This window comes from Xyrauchen texanus, chromosome 13 (genome assembly GCF_025860055.1).
Source record: "Xyrauchen texanus isolate HMW12.3.18 chromosome 13, RBS_HiC_50CHRs, whole genome shotgun sequence".
In the NCBI taxonomy this organism is placed as follows: Eukaryota; Metazoa; Chordata; class Actinopteri; order Cypriniformes; family Catostomidae; genus Xyrauchen; species Xyrauchen texanus.
This window is the reverse complement of record NC_068288.1, coordinates 35,281,487-35,295,970: the sequence shown is the minus strand read 5'-3', so window position 1 is coordinate 35,295,970 and position 14,484 is coordinate 35,281,487. Positions and strand designations below refer to the sequence as shown.

Genomic DNA, 14,484 nt, shown 5'->3' with positions numbered 1-14,484 from the left:
AAAGGTTTCTTGACTAAACACTAAGATACAGTATAACATAACACTGTCACATGTACTGTATGTTCACAGTGAAATTCACAAAAAGTTAATTAATTGCAGTTACATTTGATTCTATGTGGATACATGTGTATTTCTGTGTGTCTGTAATTGCACAGCAATGAATGTTAACATGTTTAAAAGGGTGAGATACTAATGGTGAACCCACATCATATCCTTATCAGTAAATAAAGGAGTTGAGTTTGTAACCAGGCTACCAATGGATCATGATTATTGGTGTGCAGTAGGACCCAGGGGATGACTGCCGCTCTGGAGGACAGTGGAGAATGTGTCTGTTTGAAAGAGGAAGAAAAAAATCACAATGATACAATGTGTGACAGTCACAGCCCTCCACAGCACCGGACACAGGGTGAGAAAGCATCCTGACAGACATCGACCTAAGTGGTGTAAATACTGATTAACATTGCTGACAACTGGAAGAGCAGGTGGGACCATATCCATTCTTCACCTGGATCTTTTCAGATGGAAAAGGAACACCTGTATGAACTTTGCTCATTGGAGCCAGTGATAATCTGTTCTGCATGATAACACTTGCAAGGCATTATGATCTCCTTTGGTTGGTCTTCATTCAAGTCACCTGAAATGCTGAGTGAGATGGGATTTCACGTCACTTTCTGATGTGAAAATACCAGAATACTGTACTTGCTTAAATGTCTGCAGGTGTAGCAAAAGCCTTATAGGAAAAAGTTTCCACATTTGTGAAACATGTTCATATGTTCTAATCCCAAATCTGATTGGAGAATTGTCTGAAAAAGTGAAGATGTTCCAGTGGTTGACAGGTAAGAAAAATCTAATTTTCTGCCTTTACTGCCAATTGTGAATAATGAGTGTCTGCGCAACATGTGAGATTAATTCAGAACAGCAGAGCAAAAACTGACATGACAGTAGTTCACACATTTTAGTTCAGTGGAACATGTATTTTCAAATTTCCTGTAAAGTGAGATAAAGTTTATGCGAGGGGCCATGATCTCACTGCTTTAGACCCTCTGTGTGGGGGAGAGGAAGGGTCAGGATGTAGGTGGGTGTTGTGGGGAGGCCACGGCACACAATCAGGTATGACTCATACTTGACTCCCACAGACAAAAAACAACAATAACAACAGTCTCGTTGTCCTCCATCTTCATTGATCCCTTAAGGTCAACATCCCCTATCATGCAAAAAAAAAAAAAAAAAAAAAACACGATGCTCCTGTTGGGTCAAAGTATCTGTCAGTTGTTAGCAAGGAAGTGCAGGGTTTTGTTTTGCTCTCATTAGCAAATAGAGAGTCCTGGTGAGTAGGTAGAAAAAACTAAGGAAGATTTTCCATGAAGGGTCAAGTGAAAGGAAATTGACAATGTCTTTCCAGGCACCTTACAAAGGTGATCAACATTTCAAAGAACACACAGCAGGGCAAATGTGCTTACTTTCTAATTACTTTTCATTTTGAGATTTTCCAAGATTCAAAAGAAAGGGAATTTCCATCTTTAATTGCACAAAAGTGTATTTTGTGATAATGTAACAACGCCCTGTGTTGTTCTGGCAATAAATGTTTAGTAGACATGAAGGGGATATCTCTATCTGTATAATGTGTGTGATGGAGTAATGGAGGTGTTATTAGTTTACATTATATAACTAATCATTATGGATATAAAACATGCACCTTTCCTCATTATGACCGTTTTAATGGCACAATAATCTTATAATTATTAAGAAGTAATAGTCTCTTGTCAATTTATGGACTGTGATTTGTAATATACGCAGCGTGAATTTACCGTAACAAAATTGTTCAGATATATATAGTATTTTTCTCTGGGAAGCAACTTTCATCTTTAATTTATACAACAAAAATCCTTTTATTTCTCCTCAGACATGATTTCCCAACAAACCAGGAGATAAAACGAAAAGAAAACAACGAAAAAACATGGAGAAGCCTGAGACTATCTCTAAACTGTGAAGTATGGAGAGAGCCATACCAGGTCTGATGCTCGGTCTCCTGACCAATCACACGACTTCAAATTACATGTCTGACCAGCGGAGTACAACCAAGCCTACCCCTCCCAGCTTGGAGGAGGTCATCCACTCGGAATCCCAGATTAAGGATCTTGTTGGGCTCTTTTGCATGGTAACCCTTAACCTTGCAGCCCTATTGGGCAACAGTGGAGTTATGGTGGCCATAGCTCGAGCCCCGCATATGAAGAAATATGTATTTGTGTGTCATCTTTGTGCAGTTGACTTGCTTTGTGCTATATTATTGATGCCTCTTGGGATAGTGTCAAGTTCACCATTTTTCAGCACTGTGGCATTCACAGTTCTAGAGTGCCAGGTCTACATCTTTCTAAATGTGTTCCTCATATGTGCCTCTATTCTTACTGTGACTGCAATTAGTATAGAGCGCTACTACTACATTGTTCACCCTATGCGTTATGAGGTAAAGATGACTTTAAACCTTGCACTTGGCGTTATGGTCTTTATTTGGGTGAAATCTGTTTTGATGGCTTTGGTTACACTTCTTGGTTGGCCATCATATGGGAACCAGAGCTCCATTGCAGCAGCCCATTGCTCTTTACACTGGAGCCACAGTCGCCTCAGGAACGTTTTTGCTATTCTCTTCAGTGTGTTTTGTTTCTTGGTCCCTGCCGTTGTGATCTTCACTGTATATTGCAATGTGTACAAAGTTGCACGAACAGCTGCCCGTCAGCACGTCCTGATGCCGACATGGACAGCTAACGAAGCCAAGCGTCGCTCAGATTCTATCAACAGTCAGACCACTATGATAACCACAACCCGAAGCCTTCCCCAGAGATTGTCTCCAGAGAGGGTCTTTGGGGGTGGAAAGGCTGCTATCACCCTAGTTGTCATTGTGGGACAGTTTCTCATATGCTGGCTTCCATACTTCAGTTTCCATCTTTACATGTCTATCATCACTCCACTTCAGAGCCCAGGAGACATTGAAGAGGCTGTCACTTGGCTAGCGTACTCCTCGTTTGCAGTGAATCCATTCTTTTATGGTCTTCTGAACAGACAGATCCGGGAGGAACTCATAAAACTAAGAAAATGTTGCACCAGTAGACCTATAGAACTTCGAGCCTCCAGTCATGAAGGTTCCATCCAGGAGAACCTTCTGCAGTTCCTGCAGAGGACCAGCAGCACAGCTGAGATCACCAGACCTTGTTGTGGCAATTCCAGCCCAAAGAACACTGTGGACCAGGGTGCCAGATTACCTGGCCAGATCCCTGAGGAATAAACATAAGTTTGAAGTTTTGTGTTTTAAAAGAAGACCGTTATGTGCATGAATCTAATTACAAATTGAAACAAAAAATTTATGAAATGTTATGACTTATGAAAATTCATTAGCATTTTGCCCAATGCAAAGCCAGTAGAAAGAATCATGTAATAGAGAGCAACCATGCCCACCTTCATTTTCAGGTGACTTGGTTTCGGAAGTATTTTTCTATAGGAATACAAAGAATGCTTCATAAAAGAGTTCTAAGCCGTGAACCAAACCATCCAGCTCTGATGTGAATTAAACCATTACAATCTTTGATTGGAAGCCAAAAATATTTTAAAATCAGACAAAAGGTACAAAAGACAAAAGTACAAGGCTGTGTCCTTAATGTGTTTCATGAGGGAATGAACTACAATCCCACTGTTACTGATTGCGTGCGAATTACCGAAACAAATTACCAAAACAATAGAAAAAGTTGTTGATTGTAAGTTTTGAAACAATAGATTTACATTTTATTGCAAAATATTCAGATTTGAGTGTATAGGATGACCGACTCGATTGCATCATTCACTGTATGTCAATCAAGGGGGCTGTCGCTGCAGAGCTTGTTTGGCACACTTTGGTGGCTGTGGTTTTTGGATTGGTGGCGCATTTCTCTTCAGCACCATGCAATGTAGATCTTCACCTGGAATTTATTTTTAGATTGAAATAATGGCTTCAACAGAAGCATTTACCATTGATTTATAACTGTAGAGCTCATGCTAGGGCTGTCCTTAAAGTTTTATGAGTTATCGTTAAAAAATATATTTAGCTATGGAAAAAAAAGATTTATTTATTTTTTCTTCCTGAACCAACAAAACAAAAAATCTGGTCTAACTGCTCTTTGAACCAGTGTCCCCTTTTGTAATCTATGTACTCATAATTTGTTGTTATGGTGCATGTATCAGTGACAACAGCAAATGCTCAAGATAAGGTCTTATCAATATTTTCATTATATGTTCATTTATTGCCACCTGATAAAACATTGCGTTAATCTATAATTGCTTTCATAATCATCACCACTTATGCATACTCAGTCATTTCTATTACTGAAGTCTTGGTTTATAATGATGCGTGTAGCCAGTATTTTGATATTATGACACACATATTCATTAATAATAGTATTGCTGAATGTACCATATTTTTGTGAAACTAATAAAAAAAAATTCTTACCTAATATTTGGAAATGCGGTTTAATGACAACTTAAAGTTTGTTTTATTGTAGATTAAGAAGTTGATGGTTCTCATCAGTATCTCACACCATTCCATGAGTTACATCATCAGGCCTGATTCAGTATGCTGACAGCAAAAACCTTCTCCATGTATCTAAGGGGGCTCTGATGTCAGTAATTCCATTTGTCCTTGTAACCATGGAAATGTGATGAGACAGAGACTTGCATAGCAACAAGGTGCCTCTGAACATTGTCCTAGCAGATTAATAAAGGGTTTCAAGCCCATTCTTCTTTTTTAAGATACACTATATGATATTTTCCAATTCATCAACTCATTTCAATGGCAAATGTAAAAGCAGGTACTATTCATATCGTTATCATGATATGTGAAAGAAAATTACTCACAATGAGATAACATGAAGCAATTTTAAGGTCTTTTCCCTTTTTGCGTAGGATACAGTTGGGCTAAAGGCCCTGAGGGGTAAAAGGATCCTTTGATTTTATAAACTCTCAAAAGCACTTTCCTAAACAAATGTTTGACAGTATGCACTGCAAAATATTCCTGATCCATGAGATCATTGTGTGTGATGTCTAAAGTTTGAGGTCATTTTATGTAATATTTTTAATATTTTTTTTTAATGTTGTATGTAGCAAATGAATATACTAGAAATTATTCCATTAATTTTGAGACAAAATACTTATTTGTCATTTTCAAATTCATGTATATACCTAATTTTCAAATCACATGCCGAAGTGTCCTTGGGCAAGACACTGAACACCACGTTGCTCACAATGGCAGGTAGCACCTTGCATGGCAGCTCTGCCGTCATTGGTGTGTGAATGTGTATGTGAATGGGTGAATGAGATGCAGTGTAAACACTTCGAATACCGCTAAGGTTAAAAGGCGCTATATGAGTGCAGACCATTTACCATAATATCAAACATTTTCCAAAAAGTGAAAGGACTGTATTTGGGGTAAAAAGATCACATTGACTGATCCAATCACAATGGAGATTAATTTGTTAATAGAATACTTGAGATGTGATGAAATGCCAAATGTGATTGTAATTAACAAGAAATGATGCACCCTTTTCTGAAGGGAATATTTTGAGTAAGGATCATCTTAATTTGTTTCTCAAAAAAGCATCTTGCTATCTCAAAAGTATTTGCATATGTCCTATAAATATTGCCTCGGTAGGTACACAAGTTCACTATAAGCCCCCTTGAGGCCTTTTACCCCAGGCGGGTAAGCACTGAGAAGTTACGTCTCATGATTTGACTACAAATGCTTCATCGAAAAACACTGGAAAAGCCCACTGATATTATAAGGGCCATGTCATCACTGACATGATTTTCTAGTTCATTTGTGGGAAAACGCACAATGCAGGGCAGTTTCTAACCACGATGAAACCGCACTGCGAGCACCGTCTTGGCTGCACAAATGCCACATGCAATTTTACCTGTTGTCAGGTTGCATGTGGTGTGAAACTGCCTTGTTTAGCTCTATTACATTGGATACATACCTGTCTTTATGTTTTTGGCATGCCAGCCACCTCGGTAGACCATGTTATACAGTATTCTCTTTAGTAACATTCAAGCATATTGGTTGACTGATGATTGTGACTGTACATGTGCGTATGTGTGTGCGCGTGTGTTTTCTGAAACACATTGAAACAACTATATCTACAACTTTTTTTCATTTCATAACAAATGTCATCGGAATAAAAATACAGAGTACCAAAGGCTCTAGTCTGAGTTAAGTCTGTGTACAAATGCATACAAATGAGTCAGTGACAAGTCAAAGTCCATTAAAATTGGACATGTGACTTGGACTCGAGTCCGAGTTCAAACTCGAGTACCCCAACTCTATAAATTAATTAATGTACTATAATAAATTGATTTATAAAATTGTGCAAAAAGCAATTCAATGTTTTATACAAAATGTTAATTAATTAATATTTCCTCATATTGCAGTAATGACAGTTAATTGTTTTGCAGTACGGTAACGAAAATTGGTATGGGAAATGTGCTTAATTGCCATGAAAATTATAATGTCTCAATGCAAAAAATACAAATAAAAAATCGTAATGGGCTTAAGAATATGTTTCATTTTCTTGTCAGGTTTTGTGACATTCACTTGATCATAAAATTGAGATTACATGATCATTTTATTTTTCTGGCAAGAGCCAACAGGCATGAAATGAGACAAAGCAATGCCTGTTCGTTTCATTATGTTATGAGGGAGATCGTCATTGCTTTTACTTGATTTTCACCCTTCAGTGAGAAAAAAAGAGGATAACTAAAGAAAACTGTCAACAGAGTGCTGCCTACCTGTAAGTAGAGGAAAAAATTATAATGAAAGTCTATTATAAGAAGCTAGCATGATGTAACCCGCCATGGATCTAGTTCAAAACAGGTCCTTTCTCATCAGTGATTCAATAAAGAGTGACCTGGTCTGTCACTTCAAACAATGAGACAACGAGCCATGCAAGAGGAGAGAGCAAGAGAGAGAGAGAGAGAGAGAGAGAGAGAGAGAGAGAGAGAGAGAGAGAGAGTCAGGAATAGAGGGGAGGGCCAGAGAGAGAAGCAGATACATGTAGCATGATTAGGAATTCGCAAAGTGGAGTGTCCCTGTCATGATCAAAACAAGGCCAGGTAAAATTAGAACCTGAAAGGCTTTAGACATGTTGAAGTGAAGATTAAAGAAAAATGATTAAAGAGGGGTGAAATTGCAGTCAGCTGATCAGCGACAAACCCACCCCCTCCAAAAACACAGTAAATAAAGAGATGAAGACCAGAGGGGTATTCCAGAAAGCAGGTTAAGCAACTTTTTGGATAACCTCAACTTTCGGTTCCAAAAACTGAGCTAACTTTCAGGATATGTTAGTAGCCTTGCAACTTACTCTCTGAACATAACCTGCTCCGGAATAGGTAATGTTCCAGAGTTAGTTTATTTCAGGTAGATGTCAGTAAGTTTCGGAGGTTGTCAGCGCATGCGTGCCCTTTTGATAGCGACACAGTGGGTGTGGAAACTCAGATTACGAACACGATTATACTTTTAAAGCAATATCATGGTAAAATTCAGTATTTACTTTACATCACAAATCTTCTTTACTCTGGCATTTCCAGTCTCACACACCGCAGATTTGCATTCAAAAGTGAACAAATTGTGTACATTGTGCTTTAACCTCTAATGAGGATTTTTTAATACTGTAATATTTTGAAGGCCACACTCTTCACTGTAAAGAAAGGGCTTATATATAAATTGGTAAACCAATTTAAAAACAGTCCTCCACTCCCAGATGCCAGATGTTTTTAGGTCAAGCCGTTTGGGGAATTAGTCCTGTTACACAACAGTTTGGAAACTAATCAGTGTTATTATCCGAAGTATAAGAGTATCTCTGTAGTATGAAGGTGAAAACTGAAGTATCTCAGTAACAGAAAAAAGATAAGATAGATTAATAAATATAATGAATCTCTAGCACAAGATGCCTCCCTTTTAAAGGTCATAATATTGATGACTCATAGAATTCAGGATTTTTAGGAGGTACATTTATCAGCCTATATCCTTGCTCATGACGACTCTCTGGAAGGCCTGTCTGGGGAAATTAACAATGTTTCAGCTCTCAGATAAAAAAGAGGTCCCCTCACAGACAGTCAAGGCTGACTGTGGTTATTAAAAGATGACTCTGGAAGATGATCTCTTAAAGGCTGTAAAGGCTGAAGAATGCAGATGCTCCTGGAAGCACATTGTTAAATCAGGTTATAGTGGTCATGGAAAACCTGAAATATTGCAGAATTTTAAAACTGTTTTCAGAGTCTGAAATATGAATGGAAATCATTAAAATCTTAAAAGACATGGAATGTTTTATTGTGAATATGCAATATTCTAAATATTCTCTGTTCTATTATGCATTATTAGGTAGATATAGAATAAAACTTGCTTTCAAGTCATAGTGGTGCTGATTTGTGTGCAAATCATTATTTTGAGAAGGTTCTTTTAATGAACTGATTGTACCATTTCACATGTCAGTCTACTATAAATTATTAATTAATGAATCGGTCATAATCAAAGGCAGTAATCCACAACAACCTAAGAAGATCCTAAAATTAAACTCAGTCAAAATACAGTAAGTTGGCACTCAAAAATGGCACATATTTTGTAATATTATCACTCTCTGGTGGGACATCTGAGTCATTTTCTTTGAATAATCTACAGTAAATGAAAATCATTGCCATATTACTTTTGAATAAAATCAGCAACATATACTTGACATCAAAAAGATCAACAGTGGATGGCCAGATTCTGCAGATTTGTGTTCACAATCTCTTCCTATTCTTGCTTTGCTCTAGGCTGTTGTTTAAAAGGCAACTGAGGTGAATATAAATAACAGTAAAATGTACATGTACTTTCACCTACTGATGATATTTACAGGGATAGTTCACCCAAAAAGCAACATCTCAAGGATGTGTATGACTTTCTTTCTTCTGCAAAACACAAACAAAGATTTGTAGTAAAAAAGACTTAAATATTGAACGGTTTCTCACCCACACCCATTACCGGTATATCATTTCAGAGGATATAGGTTTAACCACAGGAGTCGTACGGATAACGTTTATGCTGTCTTTATGTCCTTTTTCTGAATCTTCTGAATTCTGGTCACCATTCACTTGCACTAAATGGACTAACAAAACTGAGATAATCTTCTAAAAATCTTTGTTTGTGTTCAGCAGAATAATGAAAGTCATACACTTCTGGGATTGCATGAGGGTGAGAAAATGAAGTAAATATTTTCATTTTTGGGTGAATAATCACTTTAAGCAATATCATACGACCAAGTAGCAATGTTGATATCAGCACGGCTGTGATTCGGCTGCAGGCCACAGCCATGCTTATAGTCAGTACAACTGCACAATTGCAAGTGTTCTATTGCTTTTACAACATTTATAGCCATAGCGAGTGACTTGATTTTTAGTCACAATATTGCCTAATATTTTGTCTATTTTTGCTCCACTTATTTAAATAAATGTAGAACAAAGCCAAAGTAGGATCGACCGTTGTGTGTCATAGAGCAACGCATATACAGACAGCATGTCTGTCCGGAACACTGCTAACACAAGCAAGAGGAAAGATACACACAGTGAAGAGTCCTTGTCCTGTTATAAACAAGATTGCACCATAAAAATATACTGCAAGTTGTTCTGTGTTTGGAGACCAACAGGGAGTGCCCAAGAGCTGTGATACAGTTCCTTACTATAGAACAAAATGCATTCTCATGCATGGACCAAATACCCATCCAATATCCATCCTCTGCCATGTGTTAAATCAAGCCAGTCATTTGAGTTGCCCTCTTGACAGGGCTGTTTCTGAGCATATGGGAACCCTAAGCAAAATCCTACTTAGTGCCCCACCACAAGTGGGCCCCCTATACCTGTCTAATTGAGCCATAATAAATAACTGAGTCTTAATCGCAGCTTCTGCCCTGGTGGCTCAGGGGCCCTAAGCATACCCGTATACCGCTTATAGCTAGAAACAGGCCTGCCTCTTGGAGAACTAATTTGGAAAGTAGTAAGTCTGCACATTGCACACATATTTCTACAGCTAGCATCTAACTCAATCACACACACAAAACAATACACACATATTGCACATCACGGACCAGGAAGCATCTTCAGAAGACATCACTATATATGTAGAGATAATTGTAGAGGAAGGGGGATTCTTCACTCCTGAATCACCATGAAATGTATTAAAATACTTGTGGTGCTACAGAAAAGCAAACAGAAGGACAGCAGGATTAATTTGCTGCTCGCAGTAAAACAAAAGCTCTCTTAAAGGACAGAGACCCAAAGGGAATCAACAAATGTCTAAAGGTGAGTCATACAATCCACACTGTGCAGAATAATGGCCTTCTCTTTTCAGGCCAACAGACATTAATTGTGTAAATACTAATAGGTGGATACCCAGCTTGATTTAGTCTTTTTTTCTCACATTGTGAGACACATTTTTTTCTTTCCTCTTTATTAGCTAAACTCAGTAAAAAAGAAGCGTCCCTTTTTCAGATCACTGTATTTTAAAAATAATTGTGTGAAAGGGTCCCTGCTCATCTGCGTGAACGTGCCTTAGGCATGCTGCATGGAGGTATGAGGACTGCAGATGTGGCCAGGGCAATAAATTGCAATGTCTGTACTGTGAGATGCCTGAGACAGTTCTACAGGGAGACAGGAAGGACAGCTGATCGTCCACGCAGTGGCAGACCACGTGTAACAACACCTGCACAGGATCGGTACATCTGAATATCACACCTGCGGGACAGGTACAGGATGGCAACAACAACTGCCATCAAATGCACAATCCCTCCATCATTGCTCAGACTGTCTGCAATAGGCTGAGAGAGGCTGGACTGAGGGTTTGTAGGCCTGTTGTAAGGCAGATCCTTACCAGACATCACCGGCAGAAAATGCCACCAATGGGCACAAACCCACCTTTCCTGGACCAGACAGCACAGGCGAAAAGTGCTCTTTACTGACAAGTCACGGTTTTGACTCACCAGGGGTGATGTCGGACTTGCGTTTATAGTCAAAGGAATGAACGTTACACCGAGGCCTGTACTCTGGATCAATTTGGAGGTGGAGTGTCCGTCATGTTCTGGGGCAGTGTGTCATAACATCATCGGACTGAGCTTGTCATTGCAGGCAATCTTAATGCTGTGCGTTACAGGGAAGACATCATCCTCCCTCATGTGGTACCCTCCCTGTAGGCTCATTCTGACATGACCCTCCAGCATGATAATGCAACTAGCCATACTGCGAATGTCAGTGTTCTGCCATAGCCAGTGGAGAGCCCGGATCTCAAGCTCATTGAGCACGTCTGGGACCTTTTGGATCAGTGGTTGAGGGCTAGGGCCATTCCCCAGGAAATGTCCGAAGAACTTGCAAGTGCCTTGGTGGAGGAGTGGGGTAACATCTCACAGCAAGAACACACCAGAGACTGACTGTTACTTTTGATTAACCCCCCACCCCCTTTGTTCAGGGACACATTATTCCATTTCTGTTAGTAACATGTCTGTGAAACTTGTTCAGTTTATGTCTTAATTGTTGAATCTTTTTATGTTTATACAAACATTTACACATGTAATGAAAATGAAAGCAGTTGAAAGTGAGAGGACGTTTCTGTAGGTTAGACCAGGGCTAGATGTCACATGTTTTATTCAAGTACTTCTCATGGTAGGGTTATTATAGAAAATGTGTTTCTGTACAGATGCAAAGCTGGACTACATAAAAGCTATTGAACATTTCCATTGTATATGTACAGAAATAAAGATAAAGTTTGATGAACACACATGGAACTTTTGTGAAAATCTACCCCAAATGATGGGGCAAAATTATGAAAATATTGTTGAATTTTGTTTGAAAATAGAATTCACAGAAATGATAAGTAATTATAATTTTTTTTTGAAAAAGGTGTTTAAAACCAGCATAGATAACATCTGTTAGAGAAAACAAGAATTCATATAATTGGACATTTGCTTGTGACAGCGTCCCTCTGTGAAAACAAGCCCGGTCTTCCAAATGCAAATTTCATAGAGAAAATGGAACTACACAATAGCTTTTTGAAATAAATGATGTCCAGTGTTGCTGCTATACTAGGCTATATCTGAATGGATGGTAATCTTGGGTCATGTTTGGTAGGTTTTGTTTGTAATGCTACACTGCCCTCTTATGATAAAAAGTAGTATGACAGGATGACTTTGTGAATGCCCATTTAATGTTATCAAATTACAGTTAGATCACTTTTGGTGTACATTTTGGTGTACAGCATATTATATCATACAATGTTGCAAACAGAATCCATTTTTTTTTTTTTGCATCTGTGCAATTAGTCAGTAAAAATGCAACATTTTGACCAAACAATTATTAAATGCATGCTTTCTGTCACACAACTGTGCATATACAGATAATACTAAAAAATATATAGTAGCTACCCTGTTAGTAAGAATTATTTTTTTTAATAAAATGTAACTTTAGCAACAATTCAAGTTATATTAGCCTTCAAGTAACTTCAATTTACACAGAGTTACCAAGATATCAGTTAGGAAGAGTAATACATCTAAAGCTTTGGCAACCAAAAAAAAGCTTTTCTCATGATGTGTTCGCTCAGGTGACCTTTGAGGATGTGATAGCAGAGCCTGCGTCAGTGAGGAGCTTTGATCAGGTGTGGCTGTGGAGTCATGCTCTGTTTGAAGTACAGACTCGGCTTTACCGAGTAATTTCCCTTCTGTTTGCCGTCCCAGTTGCGGCAGGCATTTTCTTTGCTTTCCTCAGCTGTCTACATTTCTGGTGAGTCACCACTGAGTCAACAATCAATTGCAATATACTATCAAACAAACAATTCATTAAAAAAAAACATTGTTGTGCAATAAAATAATATTTCCAGTATGTTTTGTTGTCATCTATAATTAAGTCCTAACTGTTAGTATATTGTTTTGCCATTTATAGACAAAATGATACAATACATTGATATACATGTTAATTAATGTTAATTAAAGATATGTGCACAGATAGACAAAAAAACTGAAGTGTTTTAATATGTACTTGTTACCAGGGCTGTAGCTAGTGGGGTGAAAGGCCATAACGATTCTACGGGGCCCAAAGGAACAGGGTGGCCCACAACTAATTCAAAACTGTATTATATTAATAGGTAATGGGCCCAGAATTCCATGCTATGGTCCTGCTTGTTACCAATGACATTTCCCCATCTGTTGTTTAGGCAAGGATTTCAGAGTGTGTGGCATTCGGTTTTCATTTTATGTGTTTTCTAATTATACTAGAGGCAGTCCTGCTAAAAAGACCAGCATGCAATACCCATGTCGTAATATATTTTTAACTGCAAAAAAAGGCCATCAACAAACTGAATTCATTGACAGAGTTGACCTGTAGTGGAAATCTGTTGAGCTTAGATCACTTCAGGTGGCTGCAATACAGCTCTTTATTATTAACCAAAGGTCTACTGTAGCTGGTATGCTCCCTGTTAATGATAATTCAAAACATGAGGAGCCCAGGACAGAACCTTGTGGAACCATAATTGCCAAGTGTAGCTAAAATAACATGTATATGTATTTTCCATGGATGAATATCTTACACAAAAGTATCTTTTCAAGGAAATATACCCAACTGTGACAAAAGCTGGGTTTAAGTGTAAAAGAAGATACTAATGATAACTTATCTGTCTTCTCTCCTTTTTAGGCTGATAATTCACTGTGTGTAGTTCTTGGTCATAATAAACTAGCACTGGGCAAAGGTGCACAGCGTGTTGGACATTGCCATCTCCTCCTTCTGCAGAGGTTTTGGGGAATTAGTTCATTAGCACCTATTTGGCAAAACATTAATCAATGCACAGAACCAAGGAAAATTTCCATTTGAAGGGAATGTTGAAAATTCCATAAATTCAAGATATAATTGTTCTCTTTACTAACGATTCCATGTAAATGCTTTACAGGAACAGTTTTCCTTCTTGTGTTGACATGTGTTAAATGTTCCAAATAAAGGCTGTAAAAACATTGTATATGTTCTTTTATTTGTTACAGGATACATGTAAATGGGTAATCAATTTCATGTGATGTTGGACGTGTCATTGTAGCACATTTGAATCGGTATTTTTTATTTTTGTCTAGTGGAGGTTTTTATAGTTTTTGGACCAATCTCTCCTGTAGAAAAACATACATTTTGCTCAGGAATGCAAAGCACACATTAACAAATAGACCTGTACTATTTATCAAAATACATATTTCTCCATCTGTTGTTTCTCTTTTGATGACAAGAAACACCTTTTTTAATTCAAACATAAAATATATTGGCTTCCAGTTTTGTTAATACAATGTTAACTATTTGAAAACCAACTTTAATTATTTTTTTTTTTACAAAAAACAAAACAAACCAAAATGTGTCTTAACATGTTCAGTCATTTAATTTAATTTTGGTGATTAGACGCTTTAATTTCAGAACAAATTT

At 37.8% G+C, this 14,484-nt stretch overlaps 2 protein-coding genes across 2 annotated transcripts; both read left to right on the top strand.

Annotated features, from left to right (window-relative positions):
• Positions 1-430: 430 nt before the first annotated feature.
• LOC127653808 (probable G-protein coupled receptor) lies at positions 431-4,326 on the top strand. Its single transcript, XM_052140583.1, has 2 exons — positions 431-836; positions 1,904-4,326. The coding sequence occupies exon 2, from the start codon at positions 1,994-1,996 to the stop codon at positions 3,278-3,280; it is 1,287 nt and encodes a 428-aa protein (XP_051996543.1). The 5' UTR covers positions 431-836; positions 1,904-1,993; the 3' UTR covers positions 3,281-4,326.
• LOC127653771 (caveolin-2-like) lies at positions 3,443-13,890 on the top strand. Its single transcript, XM_052140543.1, has 5 exons — positions 3,443-3,462; positions 10,290-10,347; positions 12,635-12,813; positions 13,079-13,174; positions 13,720-13,890. The coding sequence occupies exons 1-5, from the start codon at positions 3,443-3,445 to the stop codon at positions 13,739-13,741; spliced, it is 375 nt and encodes a 124-aa protein (XP_051996503.1). The 3' UTR covers positions 13,742-13,890.
• Positions 13,891-14,484: the final 594 nt, after the last annotated feature.

Coding starts and splice junctions, on each gene's coding strand:
- LOC127653771 (XM_052140543.1), top strand. CDS start 3,443: ATGCCCACCTTCATTTTCAG. Junction 12,814..13,078: donor CTCAGCTGTCTACATTTCTG/GTGAGTCACCAC, acceptor ACTTGTTACCAG/GGCTGTAGCTAGTGGGGTGA. Junction 13,175..13,719: donor AAACTGTATTATATTAATAG/GTAATGGGCCCA, acceptor TCTCCTTTTTAG/GCTGATAATTCACTGTGTGT.
- LOC127653808 (XM_052140583.1), top strand. CDS start 1,994: ATGGAGAGAGCCATACCAGGTCTGATGCTCGGTCTCCTGACCAATCAC.